This window comes from Paroedura picta, chromosome 3, assembly GCF_049243985.1.
Source record: "Paroedura picta isolate Pp20150507F chromosome 3, Ppicta_v3.0, whole genome shotgun sequence".
Taxonomy (NCBI): Eukaryota; Metazoa; Chordata; class Lepidosauria; order Squamata; family Gekkonidae; genus Paroedura; species Paroedura picta.
This window is the reverse complement of record NC_135371.1, coordinates 119,859,540-119,886,892: the sequence shown is the minus strand read 5'-3', so window position 1 is coordinate 119,886,892 and position 27,353 is coordinate 119,859,540. Positions and strand designations below refer to the sequence as shown.

Sequence of the window (27,353 nt, the reverse complement as noted above, 5' to 3'; positions counted from 1 at the left end):
AAAGGACTTATGCTTTTTTCAAACAGAGAAACAGACAATAAACCAGCATACAACCCAAATATTTATTATTACTTTTCAATATGTATATACCACTTTTTCTGTCTGAAAGGACTCTCAAACGGTACTTGCATATAATGCCCCAAAACACCATTTTCAAACTTTATGAAGTATAATTTATTAAAAACAACAGTCCGAAAATAAACCCATGAACTTCTATATCCAAGAATTGTGATTTAAAGAAATTATCAGTGAGGGTTTTTCCCCCCCACAAAAAGTTAGGACTTGCAGAGCTTTTAGTTGGTGGAAGGCAGCCATTTCCTAAGAGTTATAATAAAGTTCTAAAACACCCAAGGGATTTAGGCATTTACTAGTCATAATTTATCCCTTTTTGATTCACCTATAAATTCAGTGCAGCTATATTTTTGAACCAGCTTTGTGCAGTGAAGATAGTATAATAAAGTTCTTTTTTATATCCAACCCCTGCAATGCTTTTTCTGCTGAGGAAACATAGTCAGGAAAAAATACAGGCAAGGAGACAGGCAAGGGACAAGTGGAAAAACAAGACCACTTTGACCCCTCATTCTTAGTGCGGTTTCAGCAGCCATGCTCTGGGCATGAGCCAAGGAGATGGGCACACTTTCTAGTCTTTACTGCACATGTGCAGTCCCCAGTGTAGGACTGCACCAAAGACAGAAAATGTATACAGCTTTCTTTCAAAGAGAAATAAGGCACAGTTAATAAAGTCACTTTCACCTAATGCTAATGTAACAGGCAAGAACCAGTGAGATTAAAAGTTGGGCCAGTCAAAATGGCAAGCACATATCTTTCCTTAAGCAAACTTTCTTTCCCTGGATGTAATTTAAATAATAGACAAAAATGTACTTATTTATTTATTATATTTATATACCGCCCTCCCTGGAGGCTCAGGGCCGTTACATAAAACATAGAAAACAATCCATTACATATGGATAACCATAACATTAATACTATTAACTGATGATTGTAACAATGGTAACAGTGCAACAGGTCCAGGAGCAGAATGCATTGATGGATTTCTGGGAGGAAGGGAGCAGAGGCCCTGCTGATGTTGTTGGTTACATTACATATGGTCTCAACCAAATGCCTGGTTGAATAGCTCCATTTTTGCAGACCTTGCAGAACTGTTTTAGCTCCGTCAGGGCCCTGATCTCCTCTGGGAGCTCATTCCACCAAGTGGGGGCCAAGACAGAGAATGCTCTGGCCCTGGTCGAGGCCAGGTGGACTTCTTTAGGGCCAAGGATCATTAGCTGGTTGGTGGTGGCAGAGCGTAGAGCTCTTTCAGGGGCATAGGCAGGGAGGCAGTCCCTCAGGTACACTGGGCTCTGATCACATATAGCCTTAAAGGTAATTTAGCCTAATCCAGAATTCAACTGGCAACCACTGTAGTTGGGGAAGAATGGCCCAGATGTGGGACCTCCATGGTGTTGTTGTGAGGATCCTGGCTGCTGTGTATTGGACCAGCTGTAGTTTCTGGGTCAAGGCTAAGGGCAGGCCTGCATAGAGCGAGTTACAGAAATCTAGTCTAGAGATGAACGTCACATAGATCACTGTGGCTAGGTGTTCTGGGGCCAGGTAGGACGCTCGTAGCTTGGCTTGGCAGAGATGGTAAAAGCCAGCCATGCTACTTTTGTGACCTGGGCTCCCATTATGAGGGAAGCACCCAGAATCCTGCCCAGGTTTCTGGCAGAGTGAGCCGTAAAGAGCTGCACAGCATCCAGAGTGAGCAGACGTGCTTCCTCACATGGGCTCTTCCTACACAGCCACAGGTGTTATCTGCGTATCATTATCATTATCATTATCATTATCATTATCATTATCATTATTATTCGATTTATTTCCCACCAACTCTGAAGCCGGCTCATGGCGAGTTACAATGTCCAGTATAAAAACCCAAATTAACCCCCCATTAAAAGACATAAAAATTACAAACATGGCAGAAAAACCCATCCCTCCCTACTACAGAGGGACATGGAAAGAGGTCAAGATAACTTACACCCAGCGGTGTGTGATGACAAGCCAGCCCAAACTTCCGTATCAGTTGTGAAAGAGGGCGCATAAAGATGTTGAATCGGATAGGAGAGAGAACCACTCCGTGTGGGACTCCACAAGTAAAGTTGTTGGCGGTTTGATGTTTACTCTCCTATTGAAACCCTCTGTCCACGACCCCGGAGGAAGGAGATCAGCCATTGAAGTGATGTCCCTCATATTCCAGCATCAATGAGGCATCGAGGTAGAAGCTCATGGTCAACTGTGTTGAATGCTGCTGAGAGGTCTACTAATATCAGCAGCGCTGACCCATCTCGGTCCAACTGGCCACGGCGGTCATCCGTCAGGGCGACTAGTGCTGGCCCCATGGCCAGGCCGGAAACCTGACTGGGATGGATCTAAGACTGAAGTTTCTTCCAAGAATGCCGTTAATTGGTTTGTACCATCTTCCCCAGAAACACTGGGGCCCTTTCCGCAATGTTGCCATTTGGTTTCACAAAGCAGAAACACTATTTTAAATAGTGGAATCTCGGTGTTCAGCATACCTGCATTTCTAGTGGAATCCAGTAGCGTTTCATTAGTTCCCCACAGGTTTCCGGTCTCGCAGGAATCGCTAGAAAGGAAGCGATTTTTTTCTGTGCTTGTTCCCGCCCCTGGCCGTCAATCAAACGAACAGCCAATGGGCGGTTGTTATCATGCTCCCGAAAAGCCCCTTTCCCTTTAAGCACAGGTTTAAAAACACACACACAAACACACATTGCAACGAATATGCCTTGATTCCTTGCAATGTAGAGACCCATCTAGCTGGCGTGTGAGCTGGTGAGTCATCATTACCACGCTCCCCCGAGTGAAAAAAAATCCCCCCCCCACACAGGCGCAATTTTTGGCCAAAATTAAAGGTAACTGGCAAACAGGGGGCTGTGTTGTGCTTGAGGACTCAGGGGAGCTTTAAAGCGCTTCTGTGGAGGGACTGTAGCCAGAGAAGCCTCGCTGGGTGAATCAAGCCTCGCTGGTTCGTTGCTTTCCCTGCTCGCTCCGAAGAAAAAAAAATGGTGATCGCTTCGTCGGAAGCTCAGATGAGAGAGCCAGGGGGAGGGACTTTGTTGGAAGAACTACAATGAGAACGCACGTGTCTTTTTCGCTAGTGTTGCAGATTGTTCGCAAGAGTGTAGCGCTTTCCGCAGGGTGAATCTACTTTTCCCGATTTCCCTAGAAGCGCTACAACGAATCGTTTTTTGCGGAACTGTTGCAGGAATGTTGCAGATTGTGTGCGATGTCATGCGGAATGTCAAATTAGTAGCGTTTACCATATGCAAGCCTTCTGCTACTTTTAACCCGTGCGGAATGGCCCTAGGTGTGAGATGGGTTGGTAGTTATCAGGCTCTCACAGGTCTAAAGATGTTCGTTTCAGTAGTGGACGTACCACTGCCTCTTTCAGTCCCACCGGGAATTCTTCCATTGTGAGAGATCCTGTTGTGTGCATGCCAATCAGGCAGTTACAATGAATGCCTATCGGTGCTCTTCCCCCCCCGCTCATTTGATGCAAATTATGGATGACAGCCATGAGTCTTGTTGCACTTTAAAGACTAGGCAGAGTATTGTGGTATATGCTATTGTTTGGGCTGCAGATTAACATTCTTGGAGATTTAAGAATGATTATCAAAAGGTTGATGCCTGAACAACAAGTGGAGACAAAACAAAGTTTGAATCCAGTGGCACCTTTAAAACCAATGAAGTTTAATTTGGGGTATACGTTTCCATGTGCATGTATACTTCTTCAGTTACAACAAGATGTTATTTATAGAAGAGAGACAGGATGGCACAGCAATCAGTGCTGAGAGTGGCTGAGGTTAAATGGACATCACTGATCGAGTCTGTTCTGATTAAGTGGAAAGCCAGGGAGGGTGGGATTGTATGCTAGAATTAAGAATGATTCATTCTCAGCCAGAAATATGAGTGTGTAGGATGAAGACATACAATCACTTGTTCAATGACTCATTTTGTATATCTTGGACATTCTGTTCTCAACTTCCATTTTTTGTTTTAATGGACAAGGCACAGATCAACCATCCTGTGAACAAAACTTACCGGACAGCATATGTCATACGGTCAGGTCGTATGGCTCTCATAATACACAGTTTCTGCAATGCTGACTTGTTCTTCCATTCCTGTGGAAACTTTTCCTTTTCAGGACATTCAGACTCCACATACTTCTTCCATCTTTTGGCAGAACCCTCAATGTCCCGATCCAAATTGTGAAATTGTTCCATGGATGACAGAGCCTGGAAAGGGAGTAGCCATTATTTAGAGACTGGAGCCCCACTGGTACAACCTTGCATAAGGGCTCCGGGGGCAACTAGCTGCCAAAAAGCTGCCAAGTCTGCAGTTTCATATCCAACATTATCTTTTTGTGCCTGATTTTTTAAAAGGTATTAACTTTATTAGTGGAGGAGCCGTTACTCAAACTATACCCCCAGAGCTGGTACCTTCTTCCTCTGCTACCCTGCTTCATCAGTTACCAGTATATCTATGAGCTATAACCTTGAGAAATATTAGATACCAAATCTTGACCCTTAATGACATCTAATCAGCATCAGACAGTTTATCATCTTCAGATCCATTCAAGCATATAGCTTCTGTTTCCCAGATGCTCTCAAACCAGTTCAATGGAAGACAGGCAATGCATTAGTCTGCAAATTCTTCTAGAATCTTGGATAAACTGAAGAAATATCTCTGCTACAGCAATGGTCTTTAGTCTGAAAGTCAAGGACCATTAGCTGGGTTATAAAGCCACTTCAGTCAGGTACAGACACTCTGGGGAGCAGCCTTATTTGGCTACTATATTTGCACCTGTACTAAACAAGGGCACCACACTTCCTGTCATTTGCACAAATGCAGGGAGAGGAAGTACAGGGCAATGAGACAAGGTGGAAAGGATCCCTCCATAACATGGGTCATCGGCTTGTTAACACTGCGGTTACAAGTGAATCCTGGAAATTCACTTGTACAGCACTCAATCACAGCTGTAGAGCACTCATTCAAGACGGTATTAAAAGGTAGTACATTTAGAATGGATTCAGACAAAGGCTCAAATTGAATAAAGGTATGGAAGCAGACAATGGCTAAGCAGTGACAACATGTTGTGTATTCTAATATAGAAGGCTGCTGATGCAGTGATGAGCAGGGGGTGCAGCACAGAATAGAAGCAAACACAGTCAAGCAAATATAATGAAGGTCTGATCTCACCCTTCTTCAAAGGGGAGAAATAGGCCACTAATGCAGAGTCTGAAAAGTGGTAGAGCACAGAATACATAGCCACCTAAACAGTCTCATGCTCCTCTCTTATTTGCAGTTACATATTCTAGAACTGATTCTTCTTAATACAATTTCTAGGTTCATAACAGGTTTTTCAGGTATACCATACTCAGTCCTTATAGTTGTTATTCAGGCAAAGCATCTGGAATCTAAAACAGGGTTCCACTTATGGTCTTCTGTGCAAGCACACATGAAAGCAACCCATTGATGAAAATAGAGTTACACTTATCTGTAACCATTGTTCATGTGTGCCTGCAAAGAAGCCATGACAATGGAATTATATCCAGCCCTCTCAATTCCTGGGAAATAGATGGGGAAGAAATGGAGGTAGTGACAGATTTTATTTTCCTGGGCTCCAAGATCACTGCAGATGGGGACTGCAGCAAAGAATTTAAAAGACGCTTGCTCCTGGGGAGGAAAGCTATGGCAAATCTAGACAGCATCCTAAAAAGCAGAGACATCACCCTGCCAACAAAAGTGCATTTAGTCAAGGCTATGGTATTCCCAGTTGCAATGTATGGCTGTGAAAGTTGGACCATAAGGAAGGTCGAGCGTCAAAGAATTGAGGCTTTTGAACTGGAGAAGACTCTTGCGAGTCCCTTGGACTGCAAGGTGATCAAACCGGTCTGTCCTAGAGGAGATCAGCCCTGACTGCTCCTTAGAAGGCCAGATCCTGAAGATGAAACTGAAATACTTTGGCCACCTCATGAGAAGGAAGGACTCCCTGGAGAAGAGCCTAATGCTGGGAGCGATCGAGGGCAAAAGAAGAAGGGGACGACAGAGAATGAGGTGGCTGGATGGAGTCACTGAAGCAGTAGGTGCAAACTTAAATGGGAATGGTAAAGGACAGGATGTCCTGGAGGATCATTGTCCATGGGGTCACGATGGGTTGGTCACAACTTCGTATCTAATAACAACAACAACAACACACTTTAGCTTGTTGTAATGTCCTCCTCTCAGCAGTACTTGAAGGAAGATATAGGAAAATATCTTACTCTAAAAGGAAATGCCCCTGTGGTTCTGGACATATAGAAACAATGGAACATATTTTTTCAATGTCAATATTTTAAGAACATATATATCAGCTTCATTTTACCATTGCCTTTTCCATGGCGCTCAGAACAATCTTATACTTCCTTGCTGCTCACAAACTGTGCTACAACATATAATGTTGCCAGGTTTTGTGCAGCTGCAATGGAAATTCATACTAGAATAATTTGTGCTAAATGATCTTGAGAGCTCAATATTTCAGAATAGTTGCTTGTTTGTCTACATTCTTATTCCATGTTTTATATTATTGCATTAAAGCCTGCTTTTAATTTTTGATCTTCAATGTACCTCATTTTCTTATGCTGGTCTATGGTACTCAATGACCAGAATAAATGTCTAAAGTAAAGATTGCCCATTTCTTTCCAGGCACCATTCAAAATTCTGGTTCTTGCCTTTAAAGCCCTAAATGGATTGGGACTAGGGTGCTTGAAAGGCTGCTTCTTCCCATACTATCCAGCCCACCAGTTAAGAAATGAGGCAGGTAGCTACCAGAGACATGGCATTTTCAGTAGTAGAATGGCCTTCTCCTTGAGGCTCACCAGCATCTATGTTTCTTTCTTTTAGGTGTTTGGATGAAACAGAAATGTTTTCCCTGGCACATAAAAGAAGTTGGGCAGGATCTTGAGAGGAGACAGAAAAATGTTCCAAATAAATGAAATAAGTAAAATAATCCACATAATTCTATTAGTGGATGTTCAGATCCACTGTACTGGCTTATTTATGCTACTTCTGAATCAATATATTCTGTACAAATGTATCTGGGGAAACAACTGCTGATTAAATACTCATCAGCTTAAATATCCAGTACTTGAAACCTAGGTGTTCATAAATTGCAATCAGTCTGTAATAATATTCAGTATTTTTAACTTTGTGTTTAGAAGCCGCAGTCTGTCTCAGCATTCAAGTATCAGAGGGAGGAACTGAAAGTCTCTGATCTCCCTCACTGACTTCCTATGGTGTTTGCCTTGCAGCTACTCAAGCAACAGCAACCAATCTAGAAGTGCACAAGGGCATGTGGGAGTATCGAATGCCAAGAGAGCACGATGCATCCACTGGGTTCAAGCCAGTAAAAGTCCTTGAGCTCAAAATCTGTAAACCGCCCGTGGCGCCGCGGGCGCCACGGACTAAATAAAGCAGTAAGGGGTCCTGGGGCGGGATGAGTCCGGGATGAGGAAGGGTCCAGATTGGACCCTTCCTCATGACAGACAATCGGAGGGACCAATCGGCAGGCGCGAAGCGCCTGCCGATTGGTCCCTCCGATTCCCAGCCCCAGGAACTGCGAGCCGCGCGCAGCGCGGCTCGCAGTTGCTCCCGGCCTGACGCGGCGAGAGGCGCGAAGCGCCTCTCGCCGCGTCAGGCCACCGCCTGATGGAGCCCCCGGCGGCCTGACGCGGCGAGAGGCGCGAAGCGCCTCTTGCCGCGTCAGGCCGCCGCCTGAGGGAGCCCCCGGAAGTCGCGCGGAGCGCGGCTGCCGGGGGCTCCCTGTCCGGCGGCCTGACGCGGCGAGAGGCGCGAAGCGCCTCCCGCCGCGTCAGGCCGCCGCCTGGGGGAACCCACCGATGCCTTGAAGAAAAAAAAAGACCCGCCGCTCGGGCCGCGGCCTGGGGGAATCCCGGACACAAAGAAAAAAAAAACAGCGAGAACCGCCGCTCAGCCCGCCGCTGGGGGACTCCCAGACTCAAAAAAAAAAAAAAAAAGGGGAGAGAACCGCCGCTCGGCCCGCCGCAGTGGGACTCCCGGACTCCAAAAAAAAAAAATTAAAACGGACGCGCCGCTCCGACCGCCGCCTGGGGGACTCCAAGACTCAAAAAAAAAAAAACCGGGGAGAGACCCGCCGCTCGGCCCGCCGCAGGGGGACTCCCGGACACCAAAAAAAACACAACCAGAGACGCGCCGCTCCGACCGCCGCCTGGGGGAACTCCCGGACTCAAAGAAAAAAAAAACCGCGAGAACCGCCGCTCGCCCCGCCGCAGGGGGACTCCCAGACTCAAAACAAAAAAAAAAAACGGGGAGAGAACCGCCGCGAACAAGACACCCTGCCCGCCGCAAAGGAGCCTCCGGAGCCGCACGCCGCGAAAGAGCTGCCCGCCGAAGGACCCGCCCGCCGCGAACAACACGCCCAAGGAGCTGCCCGCCGTCGCTACAGCCCTTTCAAAGGTAAGCCATCCCCGCCTTTCCCACCCCCACCCCGCCCGTCCCTTTCCCCGGCCGAAACACACTCGCTCCGCCCGTCCTTACCTTCCTCCTGCCCCTCCAACGCCCTTTTCTGCCTTTTCTGCTGTGGCTAGGCCGCGCGTCCTTCACGGCCGCCGCCACAGCACTAGACTGAACCAGGCATGCGCGGACTCCGGCGCATGCCTGGTTCCCTTCCCCAACGCAGCCCTGCCCCACCCCTCTAACACGCACGCGCGCCATCCCGCTACCGCGCCGCCCTCCCCGTCGCCTCGCTGCCCACCACCCCTCAGCCTCGCTACTGCCTCCCCCAGGCCCGCCATGGACACCGGACCACACCCGACGCCGAGACTTGCCCGCCTGCAATCGCGACTTGCCCGCCTGCCGCGCCGGCCTCAGCACCCAGGGTCCCTGCCAGGTCAGTCGCTGCCGCCTTTCGCCTACCCTTCCTTACCAGGCCCGCCCAGACCACTCCCCCCAGGGTGCCTCTCATTGATCGGGATGGGTGGCTTCCTGTGCCCGCCTGTCTCCCTTGCCCATACTCCCCTTTCAAAGCCCATTTTTACAAATGGGCTTTTTTTACTAGTAGGAAATATTTCTGGAGGGGTGTGGGTTAGGCTAGTAAATGGAAAGGCCAGTATAAAATGTGAATTATTTGCCATGTTCTTTCAGAGTATGCTTTGCTTTGTAGTATTCATTTGCTAGAGGTGGCTTCTTGTTTGGCCTCATTAACTGAATTATTCAGCTCATGAGCACAAGTCTAATGAAGGTAAAAATAAGCTATGATGGGTATGTAAAACTTCAATCATTATGTCATGCAAGATCTATATTTTAATCACCCTTATTAGTATTAGAGAATTTGACGAGCCCACTCAGTTCCCCCTGCCAATCATAACCTAGCTTATTCTCCAACTGTGTTTTTTTTTTATAATCAAAAGGTAAGCTGTCTAGAGAATCATTAATTGATCTGATGCTATAAAGATGTGGTCAGGTCCCCATTCAAGATCACCAGAGCTGTCACATAGCAATGGGTAAGTATTACTCTGCAAAGCTAACACAAGAAAGCTCTTAGTGAATTCTGGAAAGGTTGACAAGGGCTGCTGCCTAATGAAGACCTGACATCTATAAAGGTTTTTAATTGTTAATGACTGTTCTCTTTACAGGAACAAAAGAGGTATTTAGACAAATACCCATCTTCCCTCACTTTCTCCAACTGAAACCTATTGCCCACTATTATTGAGAGCAATCCCAAGCAGGTCTACTCAAAATTCTACTATACTCTATTCAATTAGAATTACTCTAAGGAAAATATTCCTAGGATTGTGCTGTAAGTCATCAGTGATTGATTGGTTGTGGTCCAAATGAATAGCAACCTTTCCACTTGTTCATTCTTATAGTATCCATCCACTTGGAAAGCCATTCAAGAAGAAAATCTGCTCATAAGTAAAATATTGGCCCCAATTCATCAATTTTTTTCTAGGGAGCAGAAAAACATTCTGCCATTTTTAATGTGAGATATTGGACAATGAAAGAAAACCAACATAATGAACAAAAATATTCACAAAGACTTTTGAGGAAAAGTAGCTCACAGCTACGATGGAAATAAAGCTGGCAACACTAGGCACTTAATGATATAATTGACAGTTCTGTTTATGCCACTCTTGAGGAATCAAGAGCTGAGGGGACAGCTCCCATCTGGAAATCTGAGTAGGAAAAGGAAAGGCCCCTGAGATTCAGAAAGCCAAGGAAGAAGGGCAAAATTCTTAGTGGTTAGAGCAGGCTTTCTCTAAATTGCAATTAGTCTGTAAAAATATTCAGTGTTTTTAACTTCATGTTTAGAAGCTGCAGTCTGTCTCAGTATTCAAGTATCTCTTTAGATACTTTACTACAGAGGCAGGAACTGAGTAAAAGTCAGTGATCTCCGTCACTGAGTTCCTAAGGTGTTTGCCTTGCAATTACTCAAGAATCAGCAGCCAATCTAGAAATGCACAAGGACATATGGCCCTGATGGGTTTCTCTGATTGGGTGGGAATTAATTATTTTTAATATACTTTTTAAATTAAAAATAATTATTGGGTGATATGACCATATATGGTCATGTTGATCTGCCCCGCCTCCCAAAATGGCCATGATGGGCCTGGAGGTGGTGGGAAGGGAAGGGGCCAAGACCAAATAAATCCTTGCTGGCCTGGTAACGTCACATCCGGTGGGAATGTCTGGGTAATGCCACTTCTGGTACAATGTGATTCCTGGTGGCATAGCAGGAAGGTGTGGCCTGCTGACATCACTTCCAGGGTTTCTCAAAGCCTGAAGAATGGTTCAGGGGTTTCTCAACAATAAAAAGGTTGAGAAAGTCTGGGGTAGAGGATGAGGCTGAGTATACAGTGGAGAAAAAAATAGTAGCCACAGGAGGAAACAGATGTCTGAGGAATGGGAAGCTGGAACTGAGAAGAAACTGAAGGGCTAACAAGAAAGAAAATTGTGAGAAAGCCTTATAGAGCCTAAGTACCTGTATATGGTTGAATGACTGTGTAAACAGGAATTCAGGATAGACATTATAGTATTAAGCATATGGGTTTTGAAAATCAAAGCTTCAGTTACTGCATGCTCCTGAATTCTTCTGAACCATGTCTTATTATGGAAAAGATTGTCTCAGCTGTGGGGAAATACTGGAAGAAACAGTATGAGGCCTTCTTCCCAACCATTCAGTAATATTCAGCTTCCAACATTTTCTATGTTTGTTTGTTTCCTGGCCTCCAACTACTCTCCTCACTGATGGCCCTGGGCCGTCAGTTCCAGTTTTTCTTTGATGGAGCAAAGTGTGGCAAGATTTCCATGAGGATGAATCTGAGACATTAAGTTTAAAAGTAAACTGTGAGCCTATCCTATCAGACTGTCTTGATCAAAAGACTGTGACAGCATTAGCAAAATTTAATGTGTACTGCGTATCTGTGACAGATTGTATCTAAATCAGTCTTGATCAAGAATGGGAACTTTATGAAGCTACAGAGTACACTGAATGAGAGAAAAAAAGGATCTTCTATCCTTTTGTCGAGGAATACTAGTTTTTCTTCATTGCGAAATACATGAATTACTTCTTTATCCCTTAGCCACATGTACAATCATATCATCTGCATTCTGTAAAATTATAAATACAGCATTAATATGCAGCTTTGTCTCTGCAGCCGTTCTATCCCTTGAAAACTGAATCCACTACTTAGAGCTCATTATACAACACCACATTTATTAAACAATGCCTTTTCAGTTACTTTTTCATATTTACATAATGAAAATTCTTCCTCTTCAGACAGAGAAGATGGAGAGTGATTGGGATGTTGGGGGAGGGTAGAGGGGAATAATCTAAAGTAGGCAGGTGTATTCTCAACTTATAGTAAAAAGATCTTCTCATCTGGTGTGAGATAATTACATTCAGAGAAGAAAACTTCACAGAAAGAAGCCAAATTGGAAAAAAAAGAATTGGCATTTCAATAATAAATGTAATTAATAATTCAACTACCTTTTAACCAATGGATTCAGTATAAATGCTTTAACTCTGTGGTAGAGCATCAGGTTGGCATACAAAAGGGCCCAGGTTCAGTTGCTTGGATCTCTGCTTTAAAAGATCAAGTAGCAGCTCAGGCTAGCCCCATATCATCAGATCTCAGAAGTTAAGCAGGGTCAGCCCTGGCTAGTAGTTTGGATGGCAGACTTCCATGGAATATTAGATCACAACACAGAGGCATGCAATGGTAAACCACCTCTGATCATCTCTTGCCGTGAAAATCCTACAGGGCCACTTGCAAGTCACCTGAGACCTGATGGCACATTCCACCACCAGTAGATGATGAAGAAGACTTCAGCCTGAGATCCTGGAGAACCACTGCCAGTTAAAGGGGATGATACTCAATCGAAAGCAGCCTCATGCATTCAGAACCCTGAGAAGAGTAGCCACAATAATCTATTTATACACCTCAATTCAAATACGCAAAGCACTTTGTACACATTCTGTCGGTAAACCTTAAAACAACCCTCAAAAGTAGTTTTATCTCCATGTTTAGAAGCACTGCTGTACTTTGTTCTGATGACGTCATGAGGTGGAGCCTGATGCTACTCCAGTCAAGGACCCATCCAGCCCATGTCAACTACCCAAGTTGTGCACTCATGCCTTGTACTGCCTGCCCTGCACTGAACCAGGAAAGTGTGTATTCTGAACATATTTACCTTAAATTAGAATGTGGAGAGTATTCTCAGAGCCCCATCACTACACCTATTATTTATTCCAAGAAGGATTGGGGACTGAAAGCTCCAGAGAGCTCTCAGTGATAAGGCTGACTTAGCTGTTGCACTTTAATTTTAACAACAACTAACAAACCTGCCTGGAGCACTTTTTGGTTTGTTTGTCTGTTTCATTAGAGGGTGAATTTATTGCTTAAGAGAGATTCTTACTGGGGGACTTGTATATAAAGCTCTTGGCCATACATTGCAAACATCCAAGTTGTTGTTGCTGCTTTATAAAATAAAAACTAAATTAAGATTCCCTGCATGGTCCAGGGTAGGATAGGCACAAGAATTTAAATGGGGGAAGGTGCTCAAGGGAGAGGTGCAGTTGACGTTTTCAAATTTGAAATATAAAAAGTTGAAATATAAGTCAGAAGGGAAGGCAAACATTTCTTATGAATGCTAACAAAGGGGGAGATATAGGAAGGTCCTTAAACAAAAAAAAAATGCCGCAGACACTCCTTACACATTCTAACTTGGTAACAAGACCTCACAAGATCTTAAGGATCTTGTCAGCTGAGAAGAAACTCTTCCTACCACACTGTACCTAGAATCTAACTGTAAGGTAAAAATGTGTTTGTGCGTGTAGCTTTATGTGCTTGAGCACTGAACAAATTTGTACTGCGTAACTTACATGAATTGTTTTTAACCTGCTTCCACAAGGGTTAAAAATAAAGGTGGGGTTGTTGAAATATCTAGAATAATCTCTGCTGAACTAAAGATTAATGGACTAGGCGTTGTTTGCTCTTAAAAGGCCTTTATTAAAGAAGGATGAGCAGGGCTATTTCAGTCATTTTTATAAACAGAACAACCTTAAGCTTTCAGCAAGGCAGACTGAATTCATCCAACCAGAATCACAGTGACAACTTGGCAGGAACTCAAGGCCCATACACAATGCAGACATCCTCTTTTCTGCAGATAATTTCTTACTTTAATTCAAATGTATAGGCAAGAATAAAGAGGAGAATGACTTTGACTTGTCTCGAGATTATGGGGTAAAAGGGGGCAAGTATCATCCTTTCTCAGATGTCCAGCTGTTGCAACTAGGGTCTAGATATGTGTTGCACTTCTTACTCACAGTTGTCCATTCTTGAGCCAGTAGTTATAGTTTCCACACCATCATGTCAAGTCTGCCCTCTCTCACGTCTGTTCTGAGGTCAATTTCTCAACTCCATTTGTATTAAAAATCAGAAACTACATAATCTGATGATGTAACAGTAGTGTATTTTGCAATACAATAGTTGTACATTTCTTTATCTTGAGGGACATTCAATGGCAAAATGTCTCTCTGTACCTAGTAAGCCATCCCTCCAAACATACCCTCCATGGATTGTTTTTAAGACAAGATTTGAGTTTGCAAGATTTGCCTCACTGGAGGGAGATGCAAATAAAGGAAGGAGAATTTACATCCAAAGAGGCCTCCCATCAGTTATCTCAAGCAGGCTGCATATGGTATCCTATTAGAATGCACAACTAAATGGTCATGGCACAGCCTTATTTGTTATAACAGAACACTGTTTGACATGGCTTTTCATGATTCTCATTTCAGTCCTGGTCCTGTACTGCAAATGAGTTGCAAATTTCCCATATGTTCACCTGTATGAATGATAGTAGGAACAGGTAATGGGCAAAGAATGCACTGTCAAGTTGCAAGTTATTTAGGCATCATCTCAAATCTAATTACTGTCCCAACAGTTTCAGAACAGCATTGATGTATGGCTTGAAGAGAGTTATTCTGAGGGCAGTTCCCTATTTTACACTTCTTGTTTGATTATCTTTGTTACCATTTCATATACTGTATTTGATGGATTGGAGCATTGTTTTGATGAGACCATTTTCCCCCCACCAATTCCATTTTGTAACAATTTAAAGTTCAACCCCAAGTTGTCAGACTGAGTCAAACACTTTTCTGAAGCTGATGAAGCAGGATAATATTTTCCTTTTTATTTTTGCACATGTGGATGGAAGTCTTTTGTAAAGATGCCATCAGTGGCTCTTTTTCCAGAGAGGAAACCAATTTGGCCTTCATGGATCATTGTTGTGATTTGTTAGGTTCTGTATTATCCTATTCTGGTGACTACTGCAAAAGTGTTAGCTGATACTATTGTTAAAGGAGGCATTTCTACAGAGCCCTGGGGTCCTGTTTAATTTTATTGTTATAACTGTAAAGATCATTTGTTGATTTAACCACCTCCCTCTGAAATGTTCCACTTGAAAGATATCTGAAATATTCCTATTTTAGGATAATCTCAGTATTATATTTTAATGTTCACAATACCATTCAAAACCCAAATTTCTTGAATCTACCTTATTTTAATTTTAAAAAATCCTTCCCTGTCCAAAGCACTGACCCACATATCTGAGGGACTGCCATCCTATGCCCCCCTGCAGAGCTTTGCGCTCCATGGTTACTAATTTGTTGGTAATTCCTGGCCCCAGGGAAGCTTGCCTGGCTTCAACTAAGGCCAGGGCCTTTTCAGTCCTGGCCCCTACCTGACTGATTGATTTGATTTGATTTCTATAATGGCTCAGGGCGGTTTACATACAATATCATGTGGGGATACATGGAACGAATTAGTATGTAACATAAACAAATACAACAACATTAATCAGTGATCTTAAACAACAATATAACAGGAACAGGAATTTAGCTAAGGCCCTTAGAGTGGTCAGACTGGTTCAGGCCATGGAGGGGATGTCTGAGGGGGACTTGTGGACAGTCTCAGGCAAATGCCTGGTGAAGAAGCTCCCTTTTGCAGGCCCTGCAGAATTGTGGGAGTTCGGGCAGGGCCCTGATCTCTTCAGGGAGCTCGTTCCACCAGGTGGGAGCCAGGACAGAAAAAGCTTGGGCCCTTGTTGACGACCGACGTGCTTCTTTGGAGCCAGGGATCACTAGCCAGTTGGTGGTGGCAGAGTATAATGCTCTTTTGGGGGTATAGGTGGAGAGACAGTCTCTTAGGTGCACTGGGCCCAGATTGCATATGGCCTTGAAGGTAAGAACTAAAATCTTAAGCCTGATCTGGAATTCAATTGGGAGCCAGTTGACTTGTTGAAGTATAGGACACATGTGAGATCTCTACGGTGTATTGGTGAGAATCATGGCCACAGCGTTCTGTACCAATTGAAGTTTCCAGATCAAGGATAAAAGTAGGCCTGCATAGAGCGAGTTGCAGAGGTCCAGCCTAGAGGGGACCATTGCATGTGGTTAGGTGCTCTGGCATTGTGGCTAGGTGCTCTGGTGCCACGCAGGGCATTAGTAGCTTGGCTTTGTATAGGTGGTAGAAGGCCTACCGCGCTATTCTTGTGACCTGCACCTCCATGGAGAGGGAGGCATCAAGGATCACCCCCAGGTTGGGCTACTGTTAGACGTACTCCGTCCAGCTTGGATAGGCACGCTTCCTTGCTTGGTCCCTTCTTACTCAGCCACAGGACCTCTGTCTTTGAAGGGTTGAGCTGCAGACGATTCTGCTTGAGCCATTTCATCACTTCTTCCAGGCATCTGGCTAAGGTTTCTGGGGGGGAATCGGGGGAGTCATCCATCAGGAAGAAGAGCTCGGTGTCATCTGCATAATATAATTTTTATGTCCCTTTTTAATTTTAATGGGGTTTTATTGGGGTTTTTAATTGTGTATGATTGTAACCCGCCATGAGCTGGTCTTGAGAGTGGCTGGAAATAAAATTTGAAATAATAAAAATTGAAAAAATAAAAATTCAAATAATAATATTAATAATAATAACAATGTTTAATCTTTTTTAAAAGAGGCTCAATAATTTACAAGAATATATTCTGGAGCTGACAGTTTAGTACAGGCAGTTTCCCCCTACATCCAAGCCCTTATGGGAGTCGTTGTTAGGTGAGAAGTCGTGTCCGACCCATCGTGACCCCATGGACAATGATCCTCCAGGCCTTCCTGTCCTCTACCATTCCCCGGAGTCCATTTAAGTTTGCACCTACTGCTTCAGTTACTCCAGCCAGCCACCTCATTCTCTGTTGTCCCCTTCTTCTTTTGCCCTCAGTCGCTCCCAGCATTAGGCTCTTCTCCAATGAGTCCTTCCTTCTCATGAGGTGGCCCAAGTATTTGAGTTTCATCTTCAGGATCTGGCCTTCTAAGGAGCAGTCAGGTCTGATCTCCTCTAGGACTGACCAGTTTGTTCGCCTTGCAGTCCAATAGAATCGCTAGAGTCTTCTCTAGCACCAGAGTTCAAAAGCCTGAATTCTTTGACACTTGGCCTTCCTTATGGTCCAACTTTCACAGCCATACATTGCAACTGGGAATACCATAGCCTTGACTAAACACACTTTTGTTGGCAGGGTGATTTCTTTGCTTTTTAGGATGCTGTCTAGATTTTCCATAGCTCTCCTCCCCAGGAGCAAGCTTTCCTCCCCACAATAAGCTCTTTTTATTTCTTTGCTGCAGTCCCCATCTACAGTGATCTTGGAGCCCAGAAAAATAAAATCTGTCACTATCTCCATTTCTTCCCCATCTATTTTCCAGGAATTGTGAGGGCCGGATGCCATGATCTTTGTTTTCTTGATGTTGTTTCAAGCCAACTTTTGCACTCTCCTCCTCCACCCGCATCAACAGGCTCTTTAGGCTCTTTAGTTCCTCTTCACTTTCTGCCATTAGAGTGGTATCATCTGCATATCTGAGGTTGTTGATATTTCTTCCTGCAATCTTGATTCCAATTTGTGACTCCTCTAACCCCACCTTTCTCATGATGTGCTCCGCATACAAGTTAAATAGGCAAGGCGACAGTATACAGCCTTGCCAGACTCCTTTCTCAATTTTGAATCAATCAGTGATTCCATGCTCGATTCTCACTGTTGCTTCTTGACCTCCATATAGGTTTCTCAAGAGACAAATAAGATGCTCTGGTATTCCCATCTCTTTAAGAACTTGCCACAATTTGTTGTGCTCCACACAATCTATGCTTTAGCATAGTAGATGTTCTTCTGGAACTCCCTAGCTTTTTCCATGATCCAGCATATGTTGGCAATTTGATCTCTAGTTCTTCTGCCTCTTCGAAATCCTGCCTGTACTTCTGGAAGTTCTCGGTCCACATATTGCTGGAGCCTAGCTTGTAGGATTTTGAGCATAACTTTGCTAGCATGAGAAATGAGTGCAATAGTGCAGTAGTTTGAACATTCTTTGGCATTGCCCTTCTTTAGGAATGTAAACTGACCTTTTCCAATCCTGTGGCCATTGTTGAGTTTTCCAAATTTGCTGGCATATTGAGTGTAGCACTTTTACTGTATCGTCTTTTAAGATTTTGAATAGTTCAACTGGAATGCTGTCACCACCACTAGCTTTATTGTTGCTCAGACTTCCTAAGGCCCATTTGACTTCACATTCTAGGATGTCTGGCTCCAGGTCAGTAACTACCCCATCGTGGTTATCAGGGATGTTAAGCTCACTCTTGTATAGTTTCTCTGTATAATTTTGCCACCTTTTCTTAATCTCTTCTGCTTCTGTGAGGGCCCTACCATTTTGGTCCCTTATCATACCCATCTTTTCATGAAACGTTCTCTTTATATCTCCAATTTTCTTGAAAAGATCTCTGGTCCTCCCCATTCTATTGTTTTCTTCTATTTGTTTGCACTGTTCATTTAAGAAGGCATTCTTATCTCTTCTAGCTTTTCTCTGGAATTTTGCATTCAATTGGGTGTATCTTTCTCTTTCTCCCTTGCCTTTCACTTCCCCTCTCTCCTTAGCTATTTGTAAAGCTTCCTCAGACAGCCCTTTTGATTTCTTGCATTTCTTTTTCTTTGGGATGCTTTTAGTTGCTACCTTTTGTACAATGTTGCAAACCTCCGTCCATAGTTCTTCAGGCATTCTGTCTATCAGATCTAATTCCTTAAATCTATTTGTCACCTCTACTGTATATTCGTCGGGGATATAATTTAGTTCATACCTGAGTGGCCTAGTGCTTTTCCCTACTTTCTTCAATTTAAGCCTAAATTTTGCAACAAGAAGCTCATGATCTGAACCACAATCAGCTCCTGGTCTTGTTTTTATTGCCTGTATAGAACTTTTCCATCTTTGGCTGCAGAGCACATAGTCAATCTGATTTCTGTGTTGACCGTCTGGTGATGTCCATGTGTAGAGTTGTCTCTTGGGTTGTTGGAAAAGAGTGTTTGCTATGACCATTGTATTCTCTTGACAAAATTCTACCAGCCTGTGGCCTGCTTCATTTTGTACTCCAAGGCCAAACTTGCCTGTTATTCCGGTTATCTCCTAGAGGCTTCCTTCACAGAAGTCCTGAAGGGAGGAGAGTGGAATCCTGAGCAAGAGCGGCAATTGGCCCTATGGAGGGGAGATCCCACCAATAGGAGTCTTTGGAAGTATTAATCACTTTTAATGTATATAGTGCTGGATTAACATCTGATCAATTTCTGGATTTCATATTTTTAAAGAAGGAACTGTGATGGTTCTACCCTTTTGTGCAAACTGAACTCGGTTTCATCGGTTGGGATCTGTTTGCAGTCGGCACTGCCTAACTGAACCTAATTGACAGTGCCATCCCATGGAGATATATCCTTTTAAGTCCACTGATTTCAACGGACATAGAAAGGTACAAAGTGTGCTTAAGTGTGCACAACACCTCCTCACCTCCACCTTAAGACTCTTAGGATGACACTGTTCAGGTTTTTAGTCATGCCAAGCAACATATTTTATTCCCACTCACCCAGCTTTGGCAGGACTGTTTGTATCTGGGGCACTGCTTAATATCCCTCCTAAAGAAAAGCTCTGATTAACTTGCAAAGCTTGCTCATTAATTTCTAATGCCTTAATTGGTTTTTATACAGGTACTGATGCACTGCTTGAGCATTTTCTTTAATGAATCAGCATGTCTACTTTCAATATTCATCACATTTGAAGAATTTGAATTTAGCTGTCCTAGAAGGGGAGCCTACCATTGAAGGAATATCTATCACCTAATAGAGGATTTTCCCAAATGAAACCCAATAGTTGACACTCCCCAATTTAGCTTCACTGAATACTAGCTAAAATTAATCTCTAGCTATGTTGATGTAAGAACTACTACTTTTCATCTGCTTTTGAGCTGCATGAACTGCTTTCCAACTAGTGCCAATGGCAGTTCTGATTAATGGCTGGCTTTTACTTCACTGAGTCAGCATAGTGCTTTCCTTGCTCCAACGCAAAACTGTTGCTATCTGAAAACAAAAAGCCTTCCCTCTCTCTCTCTCTCTCACACACACACACACACACACACCATAGTTTGTTTTTTGTTTTGCTTAACATCCATTCTGGGAAGAATTGTAAGGAATTCAAAGCACTTTGTGATATTTTAATTGACATGCAATAGCTTTTGGCTACTTGAAATTTTTGTTTGTAATATCCATATTACTGTACTTAAAGAACACAAAACCTAGCCTTATATTTTAATAAATACTGTACTTTATGCTTTACCTGACTGCATAGCACAATGAGAATTTCCCTTATACAGTTATAACCAAAACAGCTTGGTGTAGTGGTTAGGAGTGCGGACATCTAATTTGGCGAGCCGGGCTTGATTCTGACATATAATACTTCTGAGTTAGAAAGGTACCTTGATGCCACCCCATGACTGATTAGACAAAAACTCCACTGGACTCGTGACTCCTGGCTGGGCTGGATATCGGAGCAGGAAATCAAGTTCCATGGTGTTAATTTCTTTATTCATTAGAAGTATCTGCAATGATAAATCCAGATGATGCTGCAGAAGGTCGTGATAATTATCTCAGTACTGGGGAACAGACAAGGGCTTACACAAGTGTCTCAAGAGCAATCAAGCCCCTCTAGAATATTGTGAGCGGGGGTGATACAGTGCTAGACTGACGCACGCTTTGCACTGATTGTTCAACTTCAATGCACAGGTAAAGCACAATTTTTGAAATGGTCTACCTAAAGAGTAAAGCTGTATAAAGCTGCCTTTTTTCATAGGGCATTTTTATGAACTACTGTTTTGATTGCCATTATGGAGCATGGCACCTGGAAATTGGTTCATGATCTCACCTCCATTTTATTGAAATTGTATTGGTTTTAATGCTGGCATTGTATTAGAATTGGCTGAACTTTAGAAGCCACTTTCAGAGATGAGATACTTTGATCACATCCAAGTTAGATTACTGTAACATATTCTATGTGGGGCTGCCTGTGAAAAATTTGGAAACTTCAGTTGGTCTAAAACACAGCAGCCATTCTACTGTCAGAGGCTGGTTATAGAGATCATATCACCCCTATGCTGAAAGATCTGAGCTCATTATTCATTTCTGGGCCCAATTCAAAGTGCTAGTTCTCATATTTAAGGCCCTAAAGAGCTTGAGATCAGGGTACCTGAAGCATCTTCTCCTCCTGCATTATCCAGCCCACCAGTTAAGATCTGCCTCTCAAGTCCAGTTTGCCAACATTTTTAAGGTGAGGCAAATGGTGACTACAGACAGGGCAATTTTTATAATGGCATCTAGCCTTTCGAACACTTTCCCCTTGAGGCTTGCCTGGTGCCTACTTTGCTTTCTTTGAGGCATCAAGCCCAAACATATCTTCTTATCTATATATTTTGTGATGTGCTAGGGGTGGTTATCTTATCATCTTTCTAATAAATTCAAGTGGGTAGCCATTTTGGTCTGAAGCAGCACTACAAAACAAAATCAGAGTCCAGTATCACCTTTAAGATCAACCAAGATTTATTCAGGGCGTGAGCTTTCGAGTGCAAGCAAGACTAAGTCTGAGGAAGAATGCTTGCACTTGAAAGCTCACGACTTGAATAAATCTTGGTTGGTCTTAAAGGTGCCACTGGAATCTGATTTTGTTTCGTTGTTCATTTTCTTAATAGCCTGCTTCTGTTGTATGAGTGTTTATAAGCTGATTATGTTGTGGCTTGTTTTTATGGCTTGTCTGTAATGCCTTGTTTTTTTATTGTGTTTTTCATTGTAAGCTGCCTTGAGCAGGTCTCTAAAGATACAGCATAGAAATAAAAAATATAAATATTCAAATAAATGTACAAAATGCTATCTAATCAGTGATTGCACATCAGTTCTCTAGTCACTCAAAAACTGAGACTTCCCTTCCTGTATGTGATGAATTCAACAACGCAGTGGGGAGAATTTGGATACAGCACAGGAGCTAGCTAGGATTTTACTAAGTGGTCAGTTGCTATACCTGGAAAGTGACCTGTGCTATGTAAGTCAGTTTGTCACATTCAAACAGCCCTCGAGTTGTGTACTGGAACACAGAGAAAGTAATGCTGTCAATAAGGTTGGCGACTCGTTCTTTGAGGTTTTCATTCACAGCAGCTCTTTCGACAGCTTTCTGGAAGACCACACTGAATGCCTATGGGACAGAGAGAAGGGAGAGGGGAATGACTTTGGAGACATTGCAACAGATCTCAGTTTGTTTCTTTTCTCCCCTTGTTGGTACTGATCACATCCCAATATATGAAAGAAGCTTATGGGCATAAAATGTCAATACCCACCCATGAAAGTGAAAAGTTTGCAGGAAGTAGCAACAATATCCATTCATTGTTTTCTTTTTTTTTTAAGGATTTTTCATCCCTTAAAATAGACATTCCTAGGAAATGAAGTGAGCTTCAGATATTAGTTATTATTCTAGCCCTTCAGCCAGACTTACTAATTTCCTTGGGTTCCAATTTTTCAGCAGCCCATTTCAGGGATTCCCAACTGGGATGCCATTGCAAGAACTCCCCTGGGGGAATGCAGCCTGTCCCGGTAGCCGCTGACATCACTGGAGCCATCAGTCCTCACATTCTGTAACTAGTAATTTCCTTAAGCAGGTAAACCCATCATGAGCGGGAGGAGCTACACACAACATGTTAAATACTGTATATACTTGTGTATAAGCCGAATTTTTTTAGCACAGTATTCACACTGAAAAGGTCCTCCTCGGCTTACATGCAAGTATATACGGTAATTGAAATAACAGCTTGCTCCCAGGCTGGGTGAGAGTGTTGAGACTGGGGCTAGGGAGCCCTGAAACACACTGAATGACCTTGGATTTGTCTTTCTTTCAACTGAATCTACCTTAACATTTGTGAAGATGAAAGATGGGGTATGGAACCACATTACTGCGTATGCAGACTGTCTACTCAAGAGCTGCAGTATGCAAATAGAGAGATTCTAATGTGACAAGTGAGTGTCTTGTATTAGGACTCTGATATGGGCCAATCAGATAGCTCCATTAAGGTTCAATACTCCAGCCAATCAGGCAGCCCCTGGTATGAAAGGTGCCTCTGTGATTTCAGCAGTGACTGAGCCCGGTCTCTCTGAGGTGGTGCCATAGTCAATCAGAAGGAATGTGGAACGCGGTCAGTTTCTGTGGTGGTAGGGGCACCGAGTGAAGTCAATGAGGCTAGGTCTAGTCTCTCTGGGGAGATGCTGCAACATGTTAAAGATGGCAGGATAGTGGCGGTCCCATTGTCCAAAAGGTACCACAGAGACTCACCTCAGAGGCAGAGTAAGCTGTGCGCTTGGCCAGACAGTCCCTCCTGGGCAGGTAGGGCTCTGGGCACAGTGATCTCACCTTCATCACTAATCTTAAGTCTGTGGGATCAGTAAGAAACAAAACAGTTTCTTCAAATCCAACAGCTCTTTGTTCAACACCAACACCAACTAGAACACTGAACAGCAAATATGGAAGTTATATACATTTGAGCTGGCCCACCAAGGAACCTGATTGGCACTTAATGGAGGGAGCTGATTTGTCCATAATAGAGTCCTAATACAAGACGCTCACTGGTCAATTAGAATCTCTCTATTTGCATATTGCAGCTCTTGGGTAGACTGTCTGCATACACAGTAATATGGTTCCCTACCCCATCTTTCATCTTGACAAATGTTAAGGTAGATTAAGTTGAAAGAAAGACAAATCAAAGGTCAGTGTGTTTCATGGCTCCCTAGCCCTAGTTTCAACACTCTCACCCAGCCTTTCTCAACTTTTTTACCATTGAGAAATCCTTGAAACATTCTTCAGGCATTGAGAAACCCCAGAAGTGGCATGACTGTGCAGAATATGGCTGGAAACCATAGTTATATATACACTCACCAAAAGCCTCTCCTTCCCCCCCTCCTCCAGGCCCATCATTTACTATTTGGGGAGGGGGAGAACAGATTGACATGACCATATCATCATTACTATCACTATCACCTCACTAAGCATTATAAAGTTAAAGTTACGTGCAGACACCTCACTCCCAAACTCTGGTCCTCCTTGGGGGGGTGTTGTCAATCCCCTATGATCTTCCCCAAGCAGCCTGGACTTTGGAAGGTGTGGGGAGGGTGGGAAAGAGGCAGGCCACCCACCCCCAGTGGCCTTCCCCACCAATCTTGGCTTTTGGGAGATGGAGGGCAGGGGGCAGGAAGGAGGCAGCTGTCTATGCAATGCAGGGCCATATTCTAGTAAGAATGCTACTTAAAATAAGGAGAAGAATACAGGGTGTAAGGAGATGAATCCAGCCACTACTGCGCTTAGAAAGAAAGGAGGTTATCCTATGAACATGAAGTCATTGGATCTTTCTCATTAATATTTAGAGCAATTAAAAACATCCTGTGGAGCAGCTTTCCTTAACTTTTTTACCACTGAGAAACCCATGAAACAGTCTATAGGTTTCAAGAAACCCCAGAAGTGGAGTGATCCTGCAGAATATGGTTTTGGATAGTATAGCTGTTACACACCCACCCAGGGGCCCCCCTTCCAACCCCCTTCAGGCCCATCACTGGCCATTTTGGGGGTTTGAGGTGGGTCAACATGTTCATATATGGTCATATCACAATAAATGTTTAACATTTTAAAAATATATCAAAAATTAATTAACTCCCACCCATTCAGGAAACCTTTCCAAGGCCATTGAGGAAGCCTGCTGTGGAGAGTATGAGACCCACCCATCACTTTAAAAAAATCCAAACATAAATGGTATACCTTCAGGGAAAACTGGTACATAGGATGGATGCTATTGAGGTCATTCATGATGAAGTACAGCAGGGAAGCCCGGGCTGCCGCAGGACGGTAATGCTCCCTTGCCTCATTAATCTTTGTTTCTGTCACCTTGGACTCCTGGACCTGAAGGAAAAGAAAGGCAAAGCAAAACCAGCTATGAAGCTGTGAAACAGCTGATTTTTGCCTATGCTAATTTTGTTTGTTTGCATAGGAATGGTACAGCCACAGCTGACTGTCTTACTTTAGATTAACTCTGTGTAATGTGCCCCTCATGACTCCTCCGAGCATAGCTGGGAACAGAGGGCAGAAGTTTAAGAGTCATCTCACTTCCCACCTGTTCATCAAGACACCATGTTCTACAAGGCTCTGCAAATTAGGGTTAAAGGATATGTGACAGTGGAAGATGCACTTCTCTATCCATGTCTCTTCCTGTTCACAGATCAAGTAAGTTAGACAACCAGAGAAACACACAGCTGATCCTTCCAAGCTGGAAACAGGGAGGACTGACCGGAGCAAATAACTTCAGCACATGAAGCCTGGGAGTCAAGGTTAAGTTTCTGGCTCTAGTCTAGGATTACCAGCCTCCAGATGTGACTTAGAGCTCCTCTGGCATTATTAATCTCTTGAAATCAGGTCTCATGGAGGAAATGGCATTTTGGAGGGTAGATGCAACTACATCTTGGCTGAGCTTTTTGCCCTCTCCAGGCACTGCCCTGAAATCTTCAGGAATCTCCTAAGCCAGAGTTGGCTTACTCAGCAATTGTTTTACATGTGAATGGGGAAGCCCCAACATCAATAACACTGTTGTGTCTTGTTAAAAACACCTATGTTGTCCTCTGGCCATATTTTCATTCATTCATTCATTCATTCATTCATTCATTCATCCATTCATTCATTCACTATTAGTATTCCACTTTTCTAACTGAGGTTCAAGGTGGATTACTTAATGTAAATCAGCATAGGAATACAATTGCAGATATCTGAATCAAAGAAGAAGTACTCCACATGATATATTAAACAGTGCAAAAGTGGCATTGCCACAGCAGAAATAGGGTATAATGGAAGCAAGATAAAAATATACAGCAACAGACAATACATATTTGTATTACAGTCCACAGTCCCGTGCCTTCTACTGAAATGTCTTCCTGAATCATTCTTTATAAATGCATCCCTGTTTGCCTTTACAAGAACTTCCTGAACAGTTGTGTTTTATGCAGTTTTGTTGTTGTTATTAGGTACAAAGTCGTGTCCGACCCATCGCGACCCCATGGACAATGATCCTCCAGGCCTTCCTGTTTTATGCAGTTTATATGCTGGCTATTCCATAGAGAGCGGGTCACTACAGTAGTTACTAGTTCTTGATCTAGCCCATTTGCAGTGTGACACCTCTTTCAAATGACCAAAAGTTGACATGGTGAGGAACAGGAGAAGAGGCAGTCCTACAGATATAAGGGTCCAAGGCCAAGAAGGGCTTTGTATGTGTTGGCCAGTACTTTGAAGTGAACCCATTAGCTAATGGACTGACAGCAGAATGACTGCAGAATGGGTAGAATACACATGAACTGCATAGCTCCAGATAATAACTAAGCTGCAGCATTCTACACTAACCAGAGTTTCTGAGTTGGCTTTGATGTTTGAAGGCTGCCTTACAAAGTTATGACACAGGACAAGAAATATATGAACCTGTGTATTAACTCTTACAGCCAACATAGGTGACAGCTCTCAGCCAGACAAGCAGCTGTAGTTCATGGGAAAACACAGTGCAGGCTCCTACTGCAATACAATTTTTTTTGCACATGAAAAATGCAGCCAGTATCTGCAAGGAAAAGTATATGTCAGATGACTGTCAAGGCAGATAATTTTAAAAGCCAATTTTTACCCAGGGGAGCAGCACTAGTACCAAACTGTTGAATTCCTGCCAATTTAATTTGGCCCACATAAATTTCAGTGTATCCTGTCATGCAGCCTCTGTTAAAAATTCAAGTTTAATTTAGTAAATGTAATGTATGCTGAATTAACAGAAGTTGAATAAAAGGCCTGGGTTTTAAACTGGAACGGTTTAAAGCCTCTTGTTATAGAGCTGAAGCTTTATGGTCTTTACATCTATTTATTTGTACTTTGTACTTTGCTTTAAATTGCCCATTTAATGCACACACTGAAAAAAAGCTGTTCAAATCTGGCTGACATAAAAGAACATGTGGCTTTAGAGTGATTTCTAGTCTCCAAACTTAAAAACAAGGATGAATTTTTAAAAAGTCAAATCATCTCATAAGCACATTTCCCTCCCCCCACCTGCCCCAGTTGTACTACCTTTTCTTCAATTTCTGCAGCTGTCTGTTTGGTGACTTCCAGATTTTCAACTAAAGCTGTGTCTCCTAGGAAATTTCCTGAGGCAGAGGAGAGGCGGGATAGCAAATTGTCCTCCAAAGTTTTCAAAGTTATTTTGAATCCATTCTGCTGCTTTGTGAGATCAGACTGCAAACAGTTGAAGTATAGCATTTTAACAAATTAAATATCAACAATGCCGTCATTTTCACATTCTCTTAAACACGTAGCTTG

The 27,353-nt window shown here is 43.2% G+C and overlaps 1 protein-coding gene across 2 annotated transcripts in view; it reads right to left on the bottom strand.

Annotated features, from left to right (window-relative positions):
- The window catches only part of DNAH9 (dynein axonemal heavy chain 9), a 303,268-nt gene that overhangs the window by 62,733 nt on the left and 213,182 nt on the right, over positions 1-27,353 (bottom strand). For both annotated transcript variants that reach the window (XM_077327460.1, XM_077327461.1), the window contains exons 56-60: positions 27,105-27,269; positions 24,777-24,917; positions 22,005-22,175; positions 20,413-20,535; positions 4,114-4,307 (exon numbers count right to left, since the gene is read on the bottom strand). In XM_077327460.1, coding sequence (XP_077183575.1) covers positions 4,114-4,307; positions 20,413-20,535; positions 22,005-22,175; positions 24,777-24,917; positions 27,105-27,269 — 794 coding nt within the window. The remainder of the gene's footprint in view (positions 1-4,113; positions 4,308-20,412; positions 20,536-22,004; positions 22,176-24,776; positions 24,918-27,104; positions 27,270-27,353) is intronic.